The sequence below is a fragment of the Miniopterus natalensis genome, chromosome 2 (assembly GCF_054644295.1).
Source record: "Miniopterus natalensis isolate mMinNat1 chromosome 2, mMinNat1.hap1, whole genome shotgun sequence".
NCBI lineage: Eukaryota > Metazoa > Chordata > Mammalia > Chiroptera > Miniopteridae > Miniopterus > Miniopterus natalensis.
Window position 1 is genome coordinate 96233947 of NC_142082.1, and position 23765 is coordinate 96257711.

A 23765-nucleotide genomic window follows, 5' to 3' on the forward strand; every position below is an offset into this window, starting at 1 on the left:
GAGGTGAAGGGTTACTTCGTTATTTGGCTCCCAAACAGGGAACCTAGTATTCACATCCCAGCTTTCTCTGAGACCATTCAAGGGCAGTTCATAGACACCTAACTTTTATTGACATAGCATTTGAAAGTTTTACAAAATACTTTTATGATTAGGTTAAACCATATAAACTTGTTGGTATTTGACCATTTGTGACTTCTGATTTCAGTTAATCCTTGGAACAAACATGAAGCTGTTCTCTTATTTTACTCCTAACCTGAGGACTACTCTGTAGATGTTGGATGATTTACAGCTATTAGTAGTAAATAGAGATAGAACTTGAGTCCCAGTCTTCTAACTCCAATTCCAGAATCATAGTATATACCTTGCTAATTAAACTAGATGGTTGGGAATGTCTTGTATATCTCTCCCCTTCCCTGATGCGTACAGATACTCTCCCTCTCCCCCTCCAACAGCTGAGCTCTCCTGAATCACTGATGTTAGTTCTGCATTTTTGTATTAGCATAGTTTGACAGTTGCTATCAAATTTGGGGTGTTACTTTTTTTTTCTGGTCTGAATATTTTAGTTCTGGTTTTAAAGGTAACACTTTCTAAAAACATGAATACATAAGTTTGCATTTTATAAAACAGCTTTTCCAATTTATTTTCTTAGAATATTGATAAATTTTGCAATGATGCAGAAAACAAGCTTATGCATATACTTAATGCAAATGATCCCAAGTGGTCCACCCCAGCTAAAGACTGTACTTCAGAGCCATACACTGTTCAGAAAGCCCTTGGTACGGGAAGTAAGTTTCTGGTAAGTTAATGTAAATTTAAGGAATTTTATAATTATATATAAAGGCAACAGTGTATTCTGATATACACCTAGTAAATATGGTAAAATGTAATTAAACTTAATTAGAAAGTGTGATTGTTATGTGACTCTTATAGGTATAGTTTATCTGGAAATTATATCTTGTTTATTAAAGCCAGAATGTAACACTCTTTGGGAGCAAGTTTTACAAACAGGTGGCTTTCATTTTTAGTATTTCAAGTACATGTGATAGAAAAGACTTTTTTGCCAGTATCTTTGTGCTGGGAGGACTATTCTGTATAATTAGGGTTGCTTCTAAGCTCAGTTTGATTTAACTCTTTAAATCACAATAAATGCAAATCAAGCTAAAGTATAATATTAACTAATGACTAATTCTTAAGTAGCTAACACTTGGTAAGTTTATCCCTATTAACTCATTACCTTCACAACCCTCTGAGATAAAAATTATGATCACCATTTTGCAGATGAGGGACCTGTGGCATAGATAGGTTAAGCAATTGCCTAAAGTCACAAAGCCAGAAAAACAGGTATTAGAACCCAGGCAGCTGTGTTCTTAAAATGGTTTTGAAATGCTTATCTCTGTTTAACCTGTTAGTACTATAAAAAAGAAGAGTAAAGCAGAAGTTATGTCCCCTGCTTTCTTTTTTGTCTTTTACTGTGATTAGTTGTCATCCATCTTTTCATGTCATTTTTATATCCTCTTCTGTGAAATTATTTCCTTCTGAGGGAATAATAATAATAATATGAATGTCTCATGAAATCACCTGCCCTATTAGACATTACGGGAGTGAGAATGTGTGTGGTACTTGTGTATTTAAATATTTTTAATGAAAAGCTAATTTGATTTTGTTTTATATATGAGCACATAATTATATATGCCACTTTTTCATTTGTTTTTTATTAGATGTCTTCTGCCAATAGTGAGATGAACTACCAAAGTCCTTTATCACTTTGTAAGCCAAAAGGGAAATCTGTTCCCACACCTGTATCAGCCCAAATGACTCCAAAGCCTTGTAAAGGGGAGAAAGAGGTTGACGACCCAAGAAACTGCAAAAAGAGACGAGCTTTGGACTTCTTGAGTGGACTGCCTTTACCTCCACCTGTTAGTCCCATTTGTACATTTGTTTCTCCAGCTGCACAGAAGGCATTTCAGCCACCACGGAGTTGTGGCATCAAATATGAAACACCTATAAAGAAAAAAGAATTGAGTTCTCCTCAGATGACTCCACTTAAAAAAATTAATGACATTTCTTTTTTGGAAAGCGATTCAATAGCTGACGAAGAACTCGCATTGATAAATACCCAGGCCCTTTTGTATGGTTCAGCAGGAAAAAATGAACTGGTATCAATGGGTGAGTCCACTAGGACTGCTCCCACCTGTTCAAGATACTGTCTTGAACGGAAAAGGCACTGTTTTACTCCTACAGTCACGAAACAGGAGAATTCCCACATTAGTACTGGGGAAACGGGAGATTCTACTCAGGACACAAGTACAATACAAGATATATCTAAGAGACTGCAAAGGCGACAGAACCGAAAATGATAACAATGAGTTAGTCACCTTTCTAGTTTGTAACACATGCAGTTTCAAACTGCACACCCGTATTTGCAAAATGAGAAGTAGTTCTGAATTTACCTACCTGAGTGCTTATATATCGGAGGAATGCTCTTTGCCTGCATCTATATTACTATACTTTTATTTCAGTTATAGATCTTAAAACTGATTATATATTAACTAATCAAGGGAAAAAATCGCCTTTAAATGTTTTTGACGGGATTTGCTCACTACAAGTATTTTACAAATGAACTACACATACCCTTTTCTTTCATATTGTGTCCTTAATTAAATGAAACTAGGTTTCCAGGTACAATTTTTTGACTCACATAATTTCTTTTAGTTTAGTTCCTATTTTCAGTTTGGGTTTTTTTTTGTTTGTTTTTTAGAGGTAACCCACTATGAACCACTTTCCTTAATGCATGTGTTGGTTCTACTATAGTTCTGTCCTGATCAAAAATTGGGCTAAGATATGACTGGTGCTTTCTTTTGACCAGTTGTTCATCCTTAAGTCAGCATAACTACAAGAAAAATAGAGTCCTCAGTGTAATTAATTCCTTTTTATGATTTCAGTGTGATCTTTGAAATTAAATTATTTCAATTAAAAATTCAAATACTTTAATTCAGAAGCAGATTTCGTAGTGTTAATTTTGTCTTTCAAATTGGCCCTGATTCTGCCTGCTTTGTTTTAGCACCTTGACAGGACACGCTAAGGCTCCCTGTACCCCTCGTTTTCTCTAAACACCCCTCCGGGCAGAAGGTAACAATTCAATTCAGGATGATACTCTCATTTGTTACTTTCTTATATTTAATAGAAAAGAGAAAAAGCAGTTCTCACTATAACCTAACAGCATGGAGAAGCTCTTAAATCAGGTCTTTCAGTGTCTTAAATTTATATCATATATATTTTTTAATTACCATTTACATTCAGTATTATTCTGTATTAGTTTCAGGTATACAGCACAGTGGGTAATGTTTTCAAATATAATTATAAACATATTTCAAAAGCAAGGATAAATCCTTTTATGAAGCAGTTTTTTCTTTCAGTAACTATGACCCATGATTTTCTCTCCTCTAGAAGTTATTAACACAACAAGTCGTCTATTCCACTAGTCTTTTTAACTTGTGTTCTGCCCATTTTATTAATGCCATTTAAGTTTTGTCCATAAAACAATTTGGTCTTCACATGCTAAATCATTTTCCCGGTGATCCATTCTAGAATAGGAAATAAAACTTGAGTCTCAGGAACAGACAGAACTATAAGAATTTAACCTTCTTTTATCCTGGAAAAACTTACCTGCTATTGCCTCCTCCATTACTCATCACCACACAGACCCATCAGAGAGGTTTAATGCGCACCCTCCTTTTTGTAAATTGTAAATAATATAGCTAAGCTATACGAGCAAAATATGAAGCTTGAGGATATGTGGGTATTATCCCCCAAAAAGTGACAATTTAATGATTACAAAGTCAACAGTGTACACTGCATAGGGGATAAATGGTAAAAGCAATTTGTGTTACCTATTCAGCACTCAGCCTCGTGTGCATGTAAAGCACTGAATAATGCAGATGTGAACACACGAAATAGTACGTGTCAACATTGAGGGTTTGAAAAAGTATAAAATCAGAGAAATAAAAAAATAGATCACTTCTAGCTGGGATAGATAAAGTTGACAGCATTTAACCAGTTATTTTTATACTTCCACACCAAGTATTTTAGATATCGTATGGGGGAAAATAGGCAAATAAACCAGGAAACTATTCTTCTGGGCTCTGTAAAAGCTCTGGATCTATAACCTGAGGCCACTTCTCCATAGTGGTCACTCAGTCCCAGTGGCCCAAAAGTCCCTAAGCAGAGAGCCAGACATAAATCAAGAGGGCTTGAATGTGACCCCTTTGGATTCCTTGGAATCAAAGGAAGGTATTTCCAGTTTGGGCTCTCTGACACTCTTCCCCTCTACTAACCTAAATGAGTCAGGCTTTCCTGATTGAGTGAATTCTGCAATAATCACATTGACTAGGATACTCAGGATTACCTGGGCCTGGACAGCAGTATTATGTGGATTATCATGATTATTAGAGGATTATTGTGGGTCATGCTCGGACATAAAACTTAGCAAAACTATAATAATATCTTAGATTTACTCAAATTCACTAAATTTTTGTTCTATCAGCCAAACTTTGTTACTCTAAGGAGATACAAATTTTTTAAATGTTAATGAAAAATTACAGATGCACTGCTGGTAGTCATCAAGGTGTTGAGTAGATTTCAGTAGAATCAGATAATAGAATGTCAAAGTAAAATAGTCTTTTGAAAGTGCATAGATAAAATAATTTATGTAAGCAAGTAAAAAATAAGGTTAATTTTGTCTTTTATATCCTATTTATTAAAGAAGATTGGTAAATAAGTTTATGATATAGAAAAATTGGCTCTGAATATGATAGAATTCTGTAGAATTTAGGTAATTTTTTATATTGTTGAACAAAAAAGGCTTAGATTCAATGACAAATCCATATAAAGCAATATCATATACTGTAATTTTTAATAACCATAAAAGCACCATTATATAAGACACTTAATACTTCACAGAACATTAGCGAGAAGCTGTTGGCCCACAAGAAATAAAGCACACATCCTACATGGTCTTATCTATCAGGGTCTCACACAAAATTAATCTGATTTCAGCCTGTTCAGATTTAATTTGGATTCACAAATTCAGTATTGGTATGAGGGACATTCCAGAGTTGTGGTAGAACTTCACTGTCTTAAATAATGTCACATAAAACACCAAGACTGCTCATCTGACAGTGAGCACAACTTTCACAAATCCCTCTATGACCTATGACCTGGGATGCTTAATTCCTTATACTCCCAAACACTGGGGCTGCCAACTAATTGCATTTATAAGCAAAATTTTTTAAGTTGCTTAATGATTAATCTTAAAAATTGATGTTTTAGAAAGGAGGCTTGTTTCATTTATACTATTAATACAACAGCCAAAAGTTAGTTCAGGTTTAATCCTGTTCAATAGAGTAATAGTTAAAACATGAAACTATAAATAGTGACTTTAAATAATGACACCGATTTTCCTCAGTAGCTTGTATAGCTATTAAGAAGGATTCAACAGACATTTTTAACAATGATATGTTACTAGAATAAAGGAATAATTTCCCAAAGTGTCTACTTTGAAGGACAGTATTCCCTTAGATGTATACTTTTTATCATATTCATTTTAAAGGAAAATCAATATCATCATTACAGCCACACATCTCACATTTTTGGATACATAAGTTTAAAAACTAGCAATGGCATTAAAACTTTTCCTGCCTCTCACTTCTCCCACCTTTCCAACTTTCCTAATGGAGATGAATTCCTGAAAAAATAGATTACTTCAGAGAAAGTGGTACTGAAGCTTATATATACTATAAACATTTTATTTTATTTATGAACCTATGCAACTGATTACATTCTTGGGTATGTTTCTCAGGTTTCAGCTTCAAATTAATTTTTTCCCTAGAGCGAGTGACTTGGTTTAACTGAACCTGCAGAACTCCTGGCATCAGACCATGCAAAGAGGATCACTTGAACAAATGCCTGTTGAAGATGAACATGATGACTTCTCAAAAACATTTAGGTTCGACTATTTACACTAGAATTAGAGCTCTAACTAAACTGAACAAAGAATAAATACCAAAAATCGAAGAAAAAGCTAATTTAGGAAAATCCTGAATGCCTGTAAGATCAGCCTCTAATATCCATGGTGACAACCCCCCCTTCTGTTAAAGGAGCTCTCACGTGTGAAGCCCCCAGGAGCCCTCCGGTTTGGAAACTCGGCGTAGGTATTCCAGTATCCTGCCCCATTGGAAGGCGATGCACCGCTCCTGTCCTGGCTTCTGTTCACTCTGCTTGGTTTTTCTGCGTGAAGCACACTATGAAAGGTAACACCATGCTCATACCGTTCTTTCATTCGGTGTATTTTTTCTCTTGGGACTCCATGAATGTTTCTTCTATGTGGAAAAACATGCAAACATTTAATTAAGGGCATATATCAAAATGAGTTCCTTGTATTTTACGAGTCCTATATTATTACATAGGTGTGTACTCTCTATTCTCAGGATTTAACTGTGACAAAAGGAGAACACCTTGTTAAGTAGTCCTCTTTCAGGCTTCATTCCTGTCTTTCCTGCTGCCCTGCACACCCCTAAACCACTCTGCAGCTTGCAGAGAGCTAATGCATCAGAAATATTTATTTCTGGAAATCTCGATTCTGTGCTTCAAGACACAAAAGAACACCAGGACATCTTTTTATTATAGATTTGCCTGTCAAGCATGAATATATCTATAACCAGTTTACTTTGGTCAGTCCTAGACACTTGTAGGTGTTTATTAAACCAATCTTAAATTGTAGTGGGCATGAGAATCAACTGGGGTTACAGGTCAAAATGCAATTCCCAGAGATTCCAACTATAGAAAGGGGTCCACGAACTAGGATTTTTAACATCCAGCTCAGGTGGTTCTGGTTCACAGACCCACTTTGGATACACTGTATATCCTTTTAACCATAAGATGAACTAGCCCTATTCATAAAAAGTAAATTCTGTTCTCACTGGTTACTTTAAATCATTGACAGTATCAAATAACACAGATAATATCAGAACCCATGCATTCAATCAAGAAGTTAGTATTATTTGGACATTTATTGCTTTATAAATTAGAAGCAGCATCTGGACCACAAATGAACCACAGACTGTTCAGCATCTAAAGATACTTATGTAGCCTAAATGCAAAACCACTACTGACATGTGCAATCCCATGCAGAAGGAAGTGCTTTTAAATGTTCATTAATGAAGAAGCATTTTAGCTGAATGTTAAATGTATCCTTTTAAAGGACTGAGTCCAAGCCAAGGTTTAGCATTTAGCATTATATTAGAAAACTGACCCAAAACTAAAGTCTTCATATTAAGAATTCCCAAGTTATCAATTTCTAAGAATTACCATTTCTGGCCTGAAAACTATGTCCATTTCCAGCCTGAAAAGATTCTTTTGTTCGGTCTGAAATACCTGAAAACAGCAGGACACATAATGAGGAACTAGAAAAACAAAGAAGTACCTGGCTAACTCTTGCACGTTGAATTTCCAGCGAGTCTCAGGTTCTCGGAATATAACTTCATAGTTATTTTCAAGTGCCTGATTTTTCAAAAGTACATAAAACATTGAACACACAGTATGTATGCGTGGGAACGTTCATACTGGCATTTAACATTCACTACACATCTTTTCTAAAATTCCTTTTGTTTTACCAGTAAGACAGTGCCTCAGTTTATTTTAATAAATACAGTTGATTCATGGCCATACTTAGCCACTCTCAGATTACGTTACAGTTCCCAATGATAAATTTTGGTCCATTTTATCTGCTACAGAGGAAAATTATAAAGGTTATTTGTTCTGGACACTTTTAAAAATAGCTGAACTAGCTTAAAACATCCTGTCACAGGTATGAGCAAGACCTCAATGGCTTCTCAGAATCCCTTATAGGATTATCATTGATTTATGGCTGTCAAATGCCTTGTCCTAGTCTTCATGTCTTGGTTAGAAAATGGCAGTGCCATAGGAACAGAGCTTATGACATAAAAGTGATTCCTCCATCCTTTACATACTCTTCCCTCCAAAAGTAGCTTTCCCTACTGTGCAGTACAGTTATGGCTCAGTGCACTGTGCCCATTTCCTTGTTAGAAAACTTACAGTTTCCATATAAACACCCAAACGTCCTTTGCATTCATAAATTGACTATTATGTTTTTATCTCACACTGAACTTTCAGTAATAACAGTTCAATGAAAAGAGCTAAGTAAAAAGATTTCCTCTTCATTCTTGAGATGAACACTTCTAATTAGGGAAGGATTCAAGCATCATATATGGAAAATATCTAACTTCTGGGTCTTATTAATAGCTGTGAATGGCTGAAAAGGAATGTACACATCCAGAAAATAAAAAGTAACACTACTTCCCTTAAGTCACTCTCAGTTCCCCCTAACTCTTGGTTTTGAGTTGTGCCTTAATTAACTTCACTCTTCATGTCCCTGTTCATTTCTGTCCCAAGTGGACTCTCGATCCATGAACTGAAGTCATCATAAGGTTAATGCTCATTCCCTCCTGCATTCACCAAAGTCCCACCCTCTGGGCCTAAGTGAAACTGATGAGAATATAATTAGAGAAAAGCACACCTGTATATAAGCTATTTTACCCAAAATGTGAAAAGAGGCTTAAAATTAGACTGCCTTGAGCCCAATTTGGGAGCTATTCATGTGACAAAAGCAGAATACTCAGCTGTCTTCTTCCTTCCCCCTGATTGTGTCTGGATCTTTTCTCCTTCCTATACCCAATAGGGAATGAAAATTTATTAGCATAAGAGATGAAACATGTCTAAAAACAGATCAGACATTTCAAAATTAAAGAAAAATATGCACATTGTATTCATCTTACTGTTTTTTGTATTCTGAAAATACAGAGCTGAGTGTTTATATTTGCATGCCAGTATCTTAATAGGATCACAGTGTTCATCTTAAATCTGTTTTTAAACTAAAAACTGTTGCCCTGGAACTCCCTTGCAGCAACACTGCCTAGTACTAAACTCCCCTGCTAGTGAAAAACAGACTGTCCTCTAATATAATCTGCAACCCTGCTAGTCCCAATTTCTCTGCAAGTTTCAGTGGGTGCTCCATGTGGACCTTCCCTTAGGAAAACAACCAAGACAGAAAAGCAATAAAAAATTCTGACCACGGACTATTAAAACTTATACCTTGAGGTGATCATAGCATGTCAGCATATTAGAGCCATTGAACAGCAGAGGAACACAAAAATAACACCTCTTTACCTGCTCTGTGAGAAACTGTTAATACATATGAGATCGTGGAAGATCAGAAAATGAGGAAAGAACAAAAGTTTCAATTTTCTCACAAAATGCCCATAACTGAAAATTCAGAATGATACTTCTTCCTACCATGACTGCATAGGGCTTCATTTCCCAGGCGTGGAGGTTGGTATTATCAATAATTATGGGGGATATGCCATTCCTCATTGCTTTTCTTGCTGCAACACAATGTTATACAACAGTGAACAACATGCAACAGTCAGACAGAAGGGTGAGCGTACCCATATCTTGTCATTTTTATTACAGCATGTCCTCATCACACAACATTAATGCTACCTATTTCAGGACCCATTATCAATCATTTTCTTTTTCCTGGAATCTAGGGAGGTTTGGCATTCTGTTTGGGGAGGGGGGATGGCAGAACTTTTTATTAAAATCCTTCAATAAAACATTCATTCTGCAGCAGCTGCAATCTAAGTGCACAATAGGATTATCCAGGAGTTTGGAAAGGAATTTGTCACCTCTTTTCTGGTTCCATTCATGAGCCTCCTCTAGGAAGTCTGGATTGAACTCATAGGCACCATCTTCCCTGAAGAAAAAGTCATCCGTGCTGAAAATCAGGGCTCTGGGAAAGTCATGTTGCAGTTGTCTAGAAAATGGGGAAGGAAGAAATTGTTTTATGACTGCATTGTTGTAATAGAAAATCATCTCCTTCTGTCTCTAACATTTAGCAGTTTGTAATTATGAGACCACCAGGTTTTGAGTTGCTGAAATTCAATCTAAAAACAGATGCATATTATCTCTAGAAGCCATAGCTCCTTGAAAAGAGGCAGGAGTGGGCTGAGAAGCAACTGTGTGAGTTGCCCAACTCTTGAAACTAAGAAGTGCTGGTCCCTGCCACTGACTTCTGCAGCAACCAGGACTAACCCTAGAGCAGGGCTGGGAAATGTCCAGCCCGCAGGCCAAAGAGCTCACAAAATCATTTGGTCTGGCCCTGCCAAGGCAACCACAGGCGGGACTCAAAATTCAATAAATCTAGGAGCTTTTTTCATAGCTAATTTTTTTAACACTTTATTAAATTTATTGGGGTGATAGTAGTTAATATGAACATATAGGTTTCAGGTATGGGTTTCTATATTACAAGAACTGTGTATTGCTCTGTGTGCCCACCACCCAAAGTCGTATCTTCTCCCATCACCATATATTAAGACTCCCTTCACCCCCTACCCTCTCACCCCCTTCCCTCTGGCAACCACCACACTGCTGTTTGTGTCCACAAGTTTCACTTTTATATCCCACATATGAGTGAAACCATATGGTTCTTAGCTTTTTGTGACACTTATTTCACTTGGCATAATACTCTCAAGGTCCATCCATGTTGTTGCAAATGGCAGTATTTCATCCTTTCTCATGGCTGAGTAGTATTCCATTTTTTACATTTACCACATCTTCTTTATCCAGTCCTCTATCACAGGACACTTTGGTTGTTCCCATATCTTGCCCACTGTGAATAATGCTGCAGTGAACATAGGGGTGCATATATCTTTGTGTATTCATGTTTTTTAGTTTTTTGGGTATATACCCAGGAGAGGGATAGCTGGGTTGTATGGTAGCTCTATTCTTAATTTTTTGAGGAATCGCCAGACTACTTTCCATAGTGACTGTACCAATCAACATTCCCACCATCAGTGAATGAGGGTTCCCTTTTTTCCAAAATCTCTCCAAAACTTGTTATTTCTTGTCTTGTTGATAATAGCCACTCTAACAGGTGTGAGGTGGTATCTCATTGTAGTTTTGATTTCCCTAATTGCTAGTGATGTTGAACATCTTTTCATATATCTATTGGCTGTTCGTATGTCTTCTTGGAAGAGGTGTCTATTCAGGTCCTCTGCCCAATTTTTGATGGGGTTGTTTGTTTGCTATTGAGTTTTATGAGTTCTTTATATATTTTGGAAATTAAACCTTTGCTGGAGCTACTGTCTGCCAATATCATCTCCCATCTGGTTGGCTGCCTCTTTGTTTTGTTGTCAGTTTCTTTTACTGTGCAGAAGGGTTTTAGTTTATATAGTCCCATTCATTTATTTTTGCCTTACTTCCCTTGCCTGCGGGGTCAAGTTCATAAAATGTTCACTACGACAAAGATCCATAAGTTTAATACCTATGTTTTCTTCTGTGTAACTTTTTCGAGTCTCAGATTTAGGTCTTTGATCCATTTTGAGTTAAATTTTTACATGGGGACAAACTGTAATCCAGTTTAATTCTTTTGCATGTGGCTTTCCAGGTTTCCCAGCGCCATTTATTGAATTTACTCCATTTCTACCATTTACTCCATTGTGTGTTTCTGGCTCCTTTGTGGAAAATTATCTGCCATATACATGTGGTTTATATCTGGGCTCTCAATTCTGTTCCACCAATCTGTGTGTCTGTTTCTGTGCCAGTACCATGCTGTTCTGATTATTGTAGCTCTGTAGTATATTTTGAAGTCAGGTAGCGTTTTACCTCCAGCTTCATTCTTTTTTTCTCAGGATTGCTTTGGCTAATTAGGGTCTTTTATGGTACCATACAAATCTGATGATTTCTCATTCTATTTCTTTAAAAAAGACATTGGTATTTTGATGGGGATTATATTGAATCTGTATATTACTTTGGGTAATATGGCCATTTTAACTATGTTGAGTCTTCCAATCCATGAACACGGGATACTTTTCCATTTTGTTGTCTTTTTCAATCTTAATAATGCTTTGTAATTTTCAGTATATAGGTCTTTCATGCTCTTTGTTAAGTTTATTCCAGGGTATTTTATTCTTTTGGTTGCAATTGCAAAAGGAATTGTTTTTTTTTCTTTCATTTCTTTTTCTGAAGTTTTGTTGTTAGTATACAGGAAGGCAATGGATTTTTGTACATTGATTTTGTATCCTGAAACTTTACTGTATTTCTTTGTTGTTTCTAATAGTTTTTTGGTGGAGTCTTCAGAGTTTTCTACATACAGAACCATGTCATCTGCAAAAAGTGGCATTTCACTTCTTCCTTCCCTATTGGATACCTTTTATTTATTTTGCTTTATTGCTCTGGCTAGGATTTCCAGAACTGTGTTGAAGAAGAGTGATAAGAGTGGACATCCTTGTCTTGTTCCTGATCTTAGAGGAAAAGCTTTCAGTTTTTCACCATTGAGTATGATAGCTGAGGGCTTATTATATGTGGCCTTTATTATGTTAAGGTACTTTTCTTCTATTCCTCTTTCATTGAGTGTTTTAATCATAAATTGATGTTGTATATTATCAAATGCTTTTTCTACATCTATTGATGAGATGATGATTTTTATCTTTTGTTAATTAATTACATTAATTGATCTACATATGCTGAACCATCCTTGAGCCCTGGAATGAACCCCACTTGATCGTGATGTATTATTTTTTTGATCTACTACTGTATTCGATTTGCTAGTATTTTGTTTAGGATTTTTGCATCTGTATTTATCAGAGATATTGGTCTATAGTTTTCTTTTTTCGTGTTATCCTTGTCAGGTTTTGGTATCAGGGTTATACTGGACTCATAAAATGTGTTTGGAAGTATTGCCTCTTCAATTTTTTAGAAGAGTTTGAGAGGGATAGGTTTTAAATCTTATTTGAATGTTTGGTAGAATTACTAGTGAAGCCATCTGGTCCTGGACTTTTATTTTTTGGAAGGTTTTCTTGTTTTTGTTTTAATATGACTTTATTGATTTCAGAGAGAGGAAGGGACGGGGGGAGAAGGAGCTAGAAACATCAGTGATGAGAGAGTCATTGATCAGCTGCCTCCTGCATGCCCCTCACTGGGGATCAAGCCTGCAACCAGGGCATGTGCCTAGGAATCAAACTGCGATCTCCTGGATCATAGGTCAATGATCAACTAGCCGGGCTATTTTTTGGGAGGGTTTTGATGGTTGTTTCAATTTCCTTGCTATTGATCATCTATTTAGATTTTCCAGTTCTTCATGATTTACTCTAGGAAGGTCATATATTTCTAGGAACTTATCCATTTCTCCTAGGTTATTGAATTTCGTGGCGTATAGTCTTTCATAATATTCTATGATCCTTTGTGTATCTGTGGTGACTTCTCCTCTTTCATTTCTGATTTTGTTTATATGGGTGTTTTCCCTTTTTTCCTTAGTCAGTTTAGCCAGGGGTTTGTCGATTTTATTAATCTTTTCAAAGAACAAGCTCTGTGTTTTATTAATTTTGTGTATAGTCTTTGTGTTCTCTGTTACATTCAGTTTTTCTCTAATTTTTATGATTCCCTTTCTTCTGCCGACTTTGTGTTGCTTTTCTTCTTCTTTTTCTAGTTCTTTAAGTTGTTATGTTAGGCTGTTTACTTGGGATTTCTCTTGTTTCTTCAAACAGGCCTGTAATGATACAAACTTCCCTCTTATTACTGCTTTTGCCACATCCCAGAAGTTTAGACATGTTGTATTGTCATTCTCATTTATCTCTATATATCTTTTGATCTCATCTTTTATTTCTTCTTTGACCCAGTCATTTTTTAGTAGTATGTTGTTTAATCTCCATGTATTTGTGGGTTTCTTTACTTCCCTTTTGCAGTTGATTTCTAATTTCAAGACATCGTGGTCAGAGAATATGCTTAGTATAATTGCAGTCTTCTTGAATTTGTTAATGCTAGTTCTGTCACCCAACATATAGTCTGTCTTTGAGAATATTCCATGTGCACTGGAGAAGAATGTATAATCTGATGTTCTTGGATGAAAGACTCTGTAAATGTCAGTTATGTGCATTTGGTCTAGCGTTTCATTTAAGGCCAATATTTCTTTATTGATTTTTCTGTTTGGTTGATCTGTCTAAAGCTTTAAATGGACTATTAAGGTCCCCAACTATGATTATGTTTTGATCTGTTTCTCCTTTTAGTTGTATGAGTAGTTGCTTTATATATTTCGGTGCTCCCTGGTTGGATGCATATATATTAATAAGTGTTATGTTTTCTTGATGTTGTATCCCCTTTATCATTATAAAGTGTCCATCTTCATCTCTTGTTATCTTTGTTGTCTTGAAATCTATTTTGTCAGATATAAGTATGGCTACACCTGCTTTTCAGTGGATGTTATTTGCTTGGAGAATTTTCACCCTTTTACTTTGAATCTACCGTTGTCTTGGCAGCTTAGATGTATTTCTTGTAGGCAGCATTTGGTTGAGTTTTGTTTTTTGATCCTCTATACTACTCTGTGCCTCTTAATTGGTGAATTCAGATTAATACATTTAAGGTTATTATTGATGTATGGGGATTTCCTATAGCCATTTTATTTATTTATTTATTATTTATTTATTTATTTATTTAATTTACTTTATCTTTATTGTTGAGAATATTACAGATGTCCCTTTTTTATCCCCACTGATCCCCTCCACCCTACATCCATCCCACCCCCAGACTTTCCCCATACCAATGTCTCTGTCCATGGAAGTTCTTTGATTAATCTCTCTCACCCACACACCCCCTCCCCACCTTCCCTCTGAGATCCCTCAGTCTGTTCCATGTTTCTATATCTCTCGATCCACTTTGTTCATCAGTTTATTTTGTTTATTATATTCCATATATAAGTGCGATCATGTGGGTACTTGTCTTTCTCTGACTGGCTTATTTCACTTAGTATAATACTTTCTAGTTCCCTCCATGCTGTGCCAAAGGATAAAAGACCCTTCCTGTTTACAGCTGCATAGTATTCCATGGTGTAAAGGTCCCACATTTTTATCCACTCATCTACTGATGGGCATTTGGGCTGTTTCTAAATCTTAGCTATTGTAAATTGTGCTGCTATGAACATAGGGGTGCATAAATTCTTTGTGATTGGTGTTTCGAGTTCCTTAGGATATATTCCTAGAAGTGGGATCACTGGGTCAAATGGCAGGTCAACTTTTAATCTTTTGAGGAAACTCCATACTGCATTCCATAGTGGCTGCACCAGTCTGCATTCCCACCAGCAGTGTACTAGGATGCCCTTTTCTCCACACCCTCACCAGCACTTGTAGTTCGTTGATTTCTTGATGGTAGCTATTCTTACAGGTGTGAAGTGATACCTCATTGTGGTTTTAATTTGCATCTCTCTGATGATTAGCGATATCGAGCATTTTTTCATATGTCTCTTAGCCATTTGTATGTCCTCTTTGAAGAAGTGTCTATTTAGGTCCTTTGACCATTTTTTAATTGAATTGTTTGTCTTCCTTTTGTTAAGTTGTATGAGTTCCTTATATATTTTGGATATTAACCCTTTATTAGATCCATCATTGGCAAATATGTTCTCCCATACAGGGGGCTCCCTTTTCATTTTGTTGATGGTTCCTTTTGCTGTACAGAAGTTTTTTACTTTGAAGCAGTCACATTTGTTTATTTTCTCCTTAGTTTCTCTTGCCCTAGGAGATGTATCAGCAAACATATTGCTATGAGAGATGTCTGAGATTTTGCTGCCTATGTTTTCCTCTAGGATTTTTATGGTTTCATGTCTTACATTTAAGTCTTTTATGTATAGTGTAAGTTGGTAGTCTAGTTTCGTTTTTTCACATTTATCTGTTCAATTTTCCCAACACCATTTATTGAAAAGACTGTCTTTACTCCATTATATGTTCTTGCCTCCTTTGTCAAATATTAATTCACCATAATGGCAATGTGTCAATTTCTGGGTTTTCTGTTCTGTTCCATTGATCTATATGTCTGTTCTTGTGCCAGTACCAGGCTGTTTTGATTACAGTGGCTTTGTAGTATATAACTTGACATCTAGTATTGTGATCCTTTCAACTTTGTTCTTCTTTCTCAAGATTTCTGTGGCTATTTGGGGTGTTTTGGGGTTCCATATAAATAGTTGAAGTGTTTGTTCTAGATTTGTGAAATATGCTGTTAGTATTTTGATAGGGATTGCATTGAATTTATAGATTGCTTTGGGTAATATGGACATTTTAATGATCTTAATTCTTCCAATCCATGAACATGGTATATTTTTCCATTTGTTTATATCTTCCTCTATTTCTTTTTTCAGTGTTCTGTAGTTTTCCAAATACAGGACTTTTACATCTTTGGTTAAGTTTATTCCTAGGTATCTTATTTTTTTCGTTGCAATGGTAATTTTTTTTTTTTAGTTTCTCTTTCTGAGAGTTCATCATTGGTGTATAAAAATTCCATTGATTCCTGGGTGTTTATTTTGTATCCTGCTACCTTGCTGAATTCGTTGATTAAACCTAGTGGTTTTTGGATGGAGTCTTTAGGATTTTCTATGTACAATATCATACCATCTGCAAATAATGACAGTTTTGTTTCCTCCTTTCCAATTTGGATGCCTTTTATGTTTTCTTGTCTGATCGCTGTGGCTAGGGCTTCCAGTACCATGTTGAATAAGAGTGGTGAAAGTGGACACCCCTGTCTTATTCCTGTTCTTAGGGGAAATGGTTTCAGTTTTTGCCCACTGAGTATGACGTTGGCTGTAGGTTTGTCGTATATGCCCTTTATTATGTTGAGGTATGATCCTTCTATTCCCACTTTGCTGAGAGTTTTTATCAAAAACGGGTGTTAGATTTTATCAAATGCTTTTTCTGCATCTATTGATATGATCATGTGATTTTTGACTTTCAATATGTTTATGTTATGTGTCACGTTTATTGATTTGCAAATATTGTACCAGCCTTGCATCCCTGGAATAAATCCCAGTTGGTCATGGTGTATGATCTTTTTAATATATTGCTGGATCCGATTTGCTAGTATTTTGTTGAGGATTTTAGCATCTATGTTCATTAGGGATACTGGCCTGTCATTCTCTTTCCTTGTAGTGTCTTTATCTAGTTTTGGAATTAGGCTAAGGCTGGCCTTGAAAAAAGAGCTTGGAAGTGTTCCTTCCTCTTGAATTTTTTGGAATAGTTTGAAGAGGATAGGTGTTAATTCTTCTTTGAATGTCTGGTAAATCTCCCCTGTGAAGCCATCCACGCCAGGGATTTTGTGTGCTGGGAGCCCTTTGATTACTCCTTCAACTTCATCAGCAGCTATCGGCCTATTTAGACTCTCTGACTCTTCCTGATTGAGTTTTGAAGGTTGTATTTTTCTAGGAATTTATGCATTTCATCCAGGTTGTCCAGTTTGGTGGCATATATTTGTTCATAGTATTTTGTTACAATCCTTTGTATTTCTGTTGGGTCAGTTGTTATTTCACCTCTTTTGTTTCTGATTTTGTTTATTTGGGTCCTCTCTCTTTGTTTCTTGATGAGTCTGGCTAAAGTTTCATAAATCTTGTTTATCTTTTCAAAGAACCAGCTCTTGGTTTCATGATCTTTTGTAATGTTTTTTTAGTCTCTATGTTATTTATTTCTACTTTGATCTTTATTATTTTTTTCCTTCTACTTACTCTGGGCTTTTCTTGTTGTTCTCTTTCTCAGTTTTTAAGTTGTAGAGTGTATTAGAAGTTTTTCTTGTTTTTTGAGGCTTGTAGTGCTATGAACTTCCCTCTCAGAACTCCTTTCATTTTGTCCCATAGATTTGGAGCTGTTGTGTGTTCATTTTCACTTGTTTCCAGGAAATTTTTTATTTCTTTCTTAATCTTTTTGGTAACCCATTCATTGTTTTAAAACATGCTTTTCAGCCTCCATGTATTTAAATGTCTTTTAGTGTTTTTATTGTAGTAGATTTCTAATTTCATGCCACTGTGGTCCAAGAAGATGCTTGATATGATTTCAATCTTCTTTAACTTGTAGAGATTTCTTTTGTGTCCTAACATGTGGACTAACTTTGAGAATGTCCTATGTGCACTTGAGAAGAATGTATATTCTGCTGTTTTGGGGTAGAATGTTCTGTAAATGTCAATTAAATCCATCTGATCTAGTGTGTCATTTAAGTTCACTGTTCAGGGTCACATTTAGGGTCACTATTTCCTTGTTGGTTTTTTGTCTGGAAGACCTATCCAGTGAAGTCAGTGTGGTGTTAAATTTCCCAAGAATGACTGTATTGTTGTTGATTTCTCCCTTAAAGTCCTCTAGAAGATTTTTTATAAATTTAGGTGGTCCTATATTGGGTGCATATGTTTATCAGCGTTATATCCTCTTGCTGGATTGATCCCTTTAGTATTATGTAGTGACTTTTCTTGTTTCTCATTATGGTCTTCATTTTGAAGTCTATTTTATCTGATGTGAGTATTGCTACCCCAGCTTTCTTTTTCATTTCCATTTGCATTGAAAAATTTTTTTCCATCCCTTCACTCTCATCCTGTGTGAGTCTTTTGTTCTGAGGTGGGTCTCTTGTAGACAATATATATTTGGGTCATGTTTTGTTATCCATTCATCCACCATGTATCTTTTTGGGGAGTATTTAACCCTTTTTATTTCTACTTCTAATTATAGCAGTCCCTTTAACATTTCCTGCAGTGCTGGTTTTGTACTGAGTAAAGTCTTTTAACCTTTTTTTGTCAGGGAAGCTTCTTGTTTCACCACCCAGCTTGATTGATAATCTTGCTGGATAGAGTAGTCTTGGTTTCAGATCCTTGTTTTGCATTACCTTGAATACTTCATGCCATTCCCTTCTGGCCTCTAGAGTTTCTGATGAGACGTCAGATGACAGCCTTATGGGGACTCCTTTGTAGGTAACAGATTGCTTTTCTCTAACTTCCTTTAAGATTCTCTCTTCATCTTGGATTCTTGGCATTTTAATTATGATGTGTCTGGGCATAGGCCTCTTTGGATTCTTCTTACTTGGGACTCTCGGTGCCTCCAGAACTTGTGTGCCTTTTTCCTTGACCAGGTTAGGGAAGTTTTCTGCCATTATTTCCTTAAACAGGTTCTCTAACCCCTGCTTCCTTTCGACATCCTCTGGCACTTCTATAATAGGAATATTGTTACGTTTTATGCTGTCCCACAGCTCCCTTAGACTGTCCTCCTTTTTTTTCATTGTTTTTTGGTTTGGGGTCTCTGCTTAAGTGATTTTTTCTACCCTGTTCTCTAATTCACTGCTCCAGTCCTCAGCTTCCTCTAATCTGCTGTTTATTCCTTCTAATGAATTTTTTTATTTCTGCTATGTCATTCTTCATTTCTGACTTGTCATTTTTCAGTTTCCATATCTTTTTTTCATGCTGTTGAGCATCCTTACAATCAGTATTCTGAACTCTCTGAGAGATTGCTTATCTCCATTTCATTTGGCTCTTTTTCTGGAGACTTCTGTTGTTCTTTCATTTGGGGCTTGTTTCTTGGTCTCCCCATTTTGGCTATATTTGGGTTTCTTTTTAAATGTTAGGTAGATCTGCTAGGACTCTCAGTCTTTTTGGAGGGTCTCTGGTACAGGTCAATGTCAGATGCAGTTTGTGACTGGCCCTGAGTACCCTGTGTGAGGCTATCAACATCCCAGGCTTGAGGTCTCCACTGTTGGGGCTGGGTTAGTTTGGACAGGACCAAGATGCACACAAAAGTCTGCTTTTCTAAGGCCTGGGTCCCAAAGCAGATCAGGCAATGATTCAAAGCACCCTGAGGTCTGCCTCTGTCTACAGACTGATTAACTTGATTCTCTTAACAAGCCTCAGGCTGTAGAAACTCCTGTGGGCCAGCGGGCGAGCTGCTCTCCAGCAGGGTGGGGCAGTTGCTTTCCCACTCAGACAAAAGCCGAAAGTTCGCCTCCCAAGAAAGATGTCCCCCACAGTCTGGGGAAATGACTCTCCCCAGACTCTCCCCACACAGCTCCAGTCCTCTCCACTTCCCCTTTGCCAGAGCCCAAGGTAAGTGGCTGCACACGAAACTTTGTGTGCTGGCTCTTTAAGAGGGTACCTGCATTTCCAGATCTCTCTCCCTGGCAGACAGAAACCCTGCTGCTTTTCACAGCCAGATGTTATGTGGGCACCTTTCTCAGTTCTGGTGCTCTTGGCTAGGAAACCCAGCCTGGGGTTTAGTTCCAGAGTCCTCAGTGGGAACCCCCCACAGCTGAGAGATCCCCCTGTACCTTCAGCTGCTGCCTGTGGGAGCCCAGCCAGCCCTCTCGCATCTGCACTTCCTACCAATCTCTGTGCAGTCTCCCCTTTTCCTCTTTGGTTATGAGGGTGCTGTCCAGCTAGTCTTCAGTTGCTTTTCAGAATGGTTTTTCTATGTTTTAGTTGTAAATCCAGATTGGTCCCAGGAGAGTTTCAGTGTAGCTCCCACTCAGTCTGCCGCCATCTTGGATCTCCCACCTACAGCCATTTTATTTTTTGTTTTCTGGTAGCTCTGTGTCTCCATTGGTTCTTTTCCTTTGTACTTTTGTCTCTTGTTTTTGTTTGATGATGTTTCGTACTTCTTTCCTCTGTGTCCTCTTTTTTTAAGCTATGTGTCCTGGTTTACTAATTTTTGTATGTGGTTACCATTAGGTTTATAAAAAATAAAGTTGCATATGCACAATAGGCTCTTTTCTTTTGAGTGCATCTGATGTTCATCCTCCTTTGCCAGTTCAGACCTTTAACCCCTTCCCTTTTACGTTTTTTTGCCACAAATTTTCCCTGTTTATGCTGCAGGTTTTTTGGTAATCTTACCTTTAATGTTGTGATCTTATGTTCTTTGTTTCAGGTAGAATAACTCGCTTGAGTATTTCCTGCAATGGAGGTTTTCTGCTGATAAAATCTCTCAGCTTCTGTATGTCTGGGTACATCTTTATTTCTCCTTCATATTTAAAGTATACTTTTGCTGGATATATTATTCATGGTTAGTCATTTCTGTCTTTCAAATGTTTCAATATTTGGTTCCACTGTCTTCTGGCTTGTAGAGTTGCTGCTGAGAAGTTGGCTGAAATTCTGAAAGCTTTTCCTTTGTAGGTCACTTCCTTCTTTTACCTGGGTGCGTTGAGGATTTTTTCTTTGACATTAATTTTTGACGGTTTTAATATAATGTTCTTTAGAGAGGGCCTTTTTGAATTGAGGTAACTAGATGTTCTGTTTGATTTTTGGATTTGAGGATCTAGTTCTTTCCATAAGTTTGGGAAGTTCTCATCCATTATTTGTTTGAATAGACTGTCTTCCCTTCTCTTCTTCTTCCAGAATGCCTATTATTCTAATGTTGCTTTTTCTGATGGACTCAGGTAGTTCTCGTAGAGCTCTTTCATTTTTCATTATACTCAGGTCTCTTCTTCTCTCTGTGTCATTTCTAGATTCCTATCTTCAATATCACTATTTCTTTCCTCCATCTAGTTTGCTCTGTTTTCTATGCTCAGTAGCTCATTCATAATCTCCTTAATTGCATGCTTCATTTCCAGGATTTCTGATTGGTTCTTTTTTAAAGTTTCAATCTGTTTGGTAAAGTACTCATTTTGTTCATTGATTGGCTTTCTGAGTACACTGAATTGCCTGTCTGTATTTTCTTGCATCTCATTGAGTATTTTCAGAACTGCAGTCTTGAAATCTCTGTCATTTATATCACTTATTTCCATGTGTTCCAGCTTGCTTTCTGGGGATTTTTCATTTTCTTTCTGATCATCCTCGTTACCAAGGTTGTTCATGATATTTGCTCCTCTCCTCTGTCTAGGCATAAATGTTCCTTCTATAGCAGCATTCCCTGAAGAGGTCTTTCTACTACTGCCTAGTAGATGGTGCTGAATCACAAGATTTTTTTACCTCTGTGATCTCCCACAGTTGACCTCCACAGCTGCTGTAAGACAGTACAGATGTGCTGCTTGGGGTGCCCTCACCCTAATGGAGATCCTGACTGCCATCACAGAGGGAAATAGTGCTTCCACTGTAATATCTCTTGGTTTATAGATAAAATGTTTTTCTACCCAACACCAAGGACAATGGGAGGTGAGTTTTGAGGGTCCAACGTGTGGCAGGGCTCTGGAGTACCATTTCTTTGTCAGAAACACTCCCACCCAACAGGGAACAGCTACACAACAGAACCCCCAGCCTCTGTCAGGTGTCTGCTGGCTCAGTCACTTTTCACTATGCTCACCCTGCTGGGCTGCCCACCCTCAGCTCTCTGTTCCTCCTGGCTGGCTGAAGGAAGCACCTGCTACCGCCAGCTTCCTCCCCTCTCCTGGCCACTCAGCAAGCTCCTGGCTGCTCAGCAAGCTCCCAGCTGCAGGGCTGCATCTGCGGCCCTCTGGGCTTTCTTCCCTTCTCATCTCCCTGCTTATTCCTGGTTGCCTACCTTCAGATGTTTCAGTGTGCGGGTCTCTCATGCATGCCTCTGTATTGAGTAGGGAATTCTTTGTTGAATTATAGTTGCTTAACTTGTTGAAATTTCAGGGGAGAGGCCATGGGGATCTCTCACACTGCCATTACTCTGACGTCACTTCCCCATAGTTAATTTTTAAGTTGATAATTTTGTATGGCCCACAAATGATATTATAAATATACAAATGGCCTTCACAGAAAAAAGGTTTCTCACCCCTGCTCTAGAGGAAACTGGAAGCTGGCGGTGTGATGACAGTCTTTCCTTATGGGCCCCAGTCCCTGCTGCTATTGCTCTGGGATGCACCAGTGCCCTTCTCTTCACCCTTAACCTCTCACCTGTCCTGGGTCCCATCTCTTGGAGCTCTGTTCTCTCTAAGGACCCATCTCAGAAACTAATTCTTGCTCAGGTATGAAATGTAGATAAAAGTGATGTGTGTGTACTACCCCTACTAAGTAACATATTTACATTTTGACAGTAACCCAAATCAAATGAAAACACAACAGGAGAAGGAAATAGGTACACCCATCATCCCCCACTTCTTCCTAAATCTGTCACTCACTCTAAATATGAAAATATCACAGAAGAAACAAACAGAAAAACTACCATGGAGTCCTCCTTAAAAGCAGCAAAAAACAAAACAAAACAAAAACATGTTATGTTCTGCACAAAATAACTTCAGAGAGAAGATGTTTCCACTTGAAATGCTTATTCAGACTATTTTGAGGGAAGTGATGAATGTCATGCTAGGTAGTAAGTGAATAAATCCCTGAGCTTCCTTCCTCATTTGTAAAAATCAAGGGTCATGTCACCTGTCTTGCTCGGTGATGACAATGATCTAATAACAGAAAAGTACCTAGAGCAAACCTTGACACAGTGAGTATATTTCTTTCCTTTATCCCTATAACACTCACCAGCCTAATTCTAACTTCAAGACAAATTCAAAGCCTGCTCAGAATAAAAAGATACAGTACTTAAAAGTTGGAGGAACAGCCCGGCCGGGCGTGGCTCAGCAGTTGAGCATCGACCTAGGATCCAAGCGATCGGGATTTGATTCCTGGTCAGGGCACATGCCCGGGTTGCGGGCTCGATCAATGACTCATCGTTGATGTTTCTATCTCTCTCCCTCTCCTTTCCTCTCTCTGAAATCAATAAAGATATATTTAATAAAAAATTTTTAAAAAGTTGGAGGAACAGCCTGGCCAGGCGTGGCTCAGCGGTTAAGCGTCAACCTGGGATCCAGGCGATCAGGGTTCGATTCCCGGTCAGGGCACATGCCCGGGTTGCGGGCTGCAGCTGATCAATGACTCTTTCGTCATTGATGTTTCTATCTCTCTCTCTCCCTCTCCTTTCCTCTCTCTGAAATCAATAAAGATATATTTAAAAAAAAAAAAAAAG

General features: G+C 37.4%; 2 protein-coding genes across 5 annotated transcripts in view; one reads left to right on the forward strand and one right to left on the reverse strand.

The window, feature by feature from the left end:
- The window catches only part of BRCA2 (BRCA2 DNA repair associated), an 80302-nt gene extending 77311 nt beyond the window's left edge, over positions 1–2991 (forward strand). For both annotated transcript variants that reach the window (XM_087814416.1, XM_087814417.1), the window contains 2 exons: positions 650–796; positions 1719–2991. In XM_087814416.1, coding sequence (XP_087670542.1) covers positions 650–796; positions 1719–2357 — 786 coding nt within the window. In that variant the 3' untranslated portion in view covers positions 2358–2991. The remainder of the gene's footprint in view (positions 1–649; positions 797–1718) is intronic.
- N4BP2L1 (NEDD4 binding protein 2 like 1) overlaps positions 649–23765 on the reverse strand; it is a 47013-nt gene continuing 23896 nt past the window's right edge. Inside the window, exons 2-5 of one of the 3 annotated variants that reach the window (XM_016203554.2) lie at positions 9762–9889; positions 9370–9458; positions 7481–7557; positions 649–6377 (exon numbers count right to left, since the gene is read on the reverse strand). In XM_016203554.2, the coding sequence (XP_016059040.1) occupies positions 6119–6377; positions 7481–7557; positions 9370–9458; positions 9762–9889 (553 nt within the window). In that variant the 3' untranslated portion in view covers positions 649–6118. Of the gene's footprint in view, positions 6378–7365; positions 7432–7480; positions 7558–9369; positions 9459–9761; positions 9890–23765 lie in introns of all 3 variants that reach the window. The other 2 variants (XM_016203555.2, XM_087814421.1) reach the window with 2 other exon arrangements.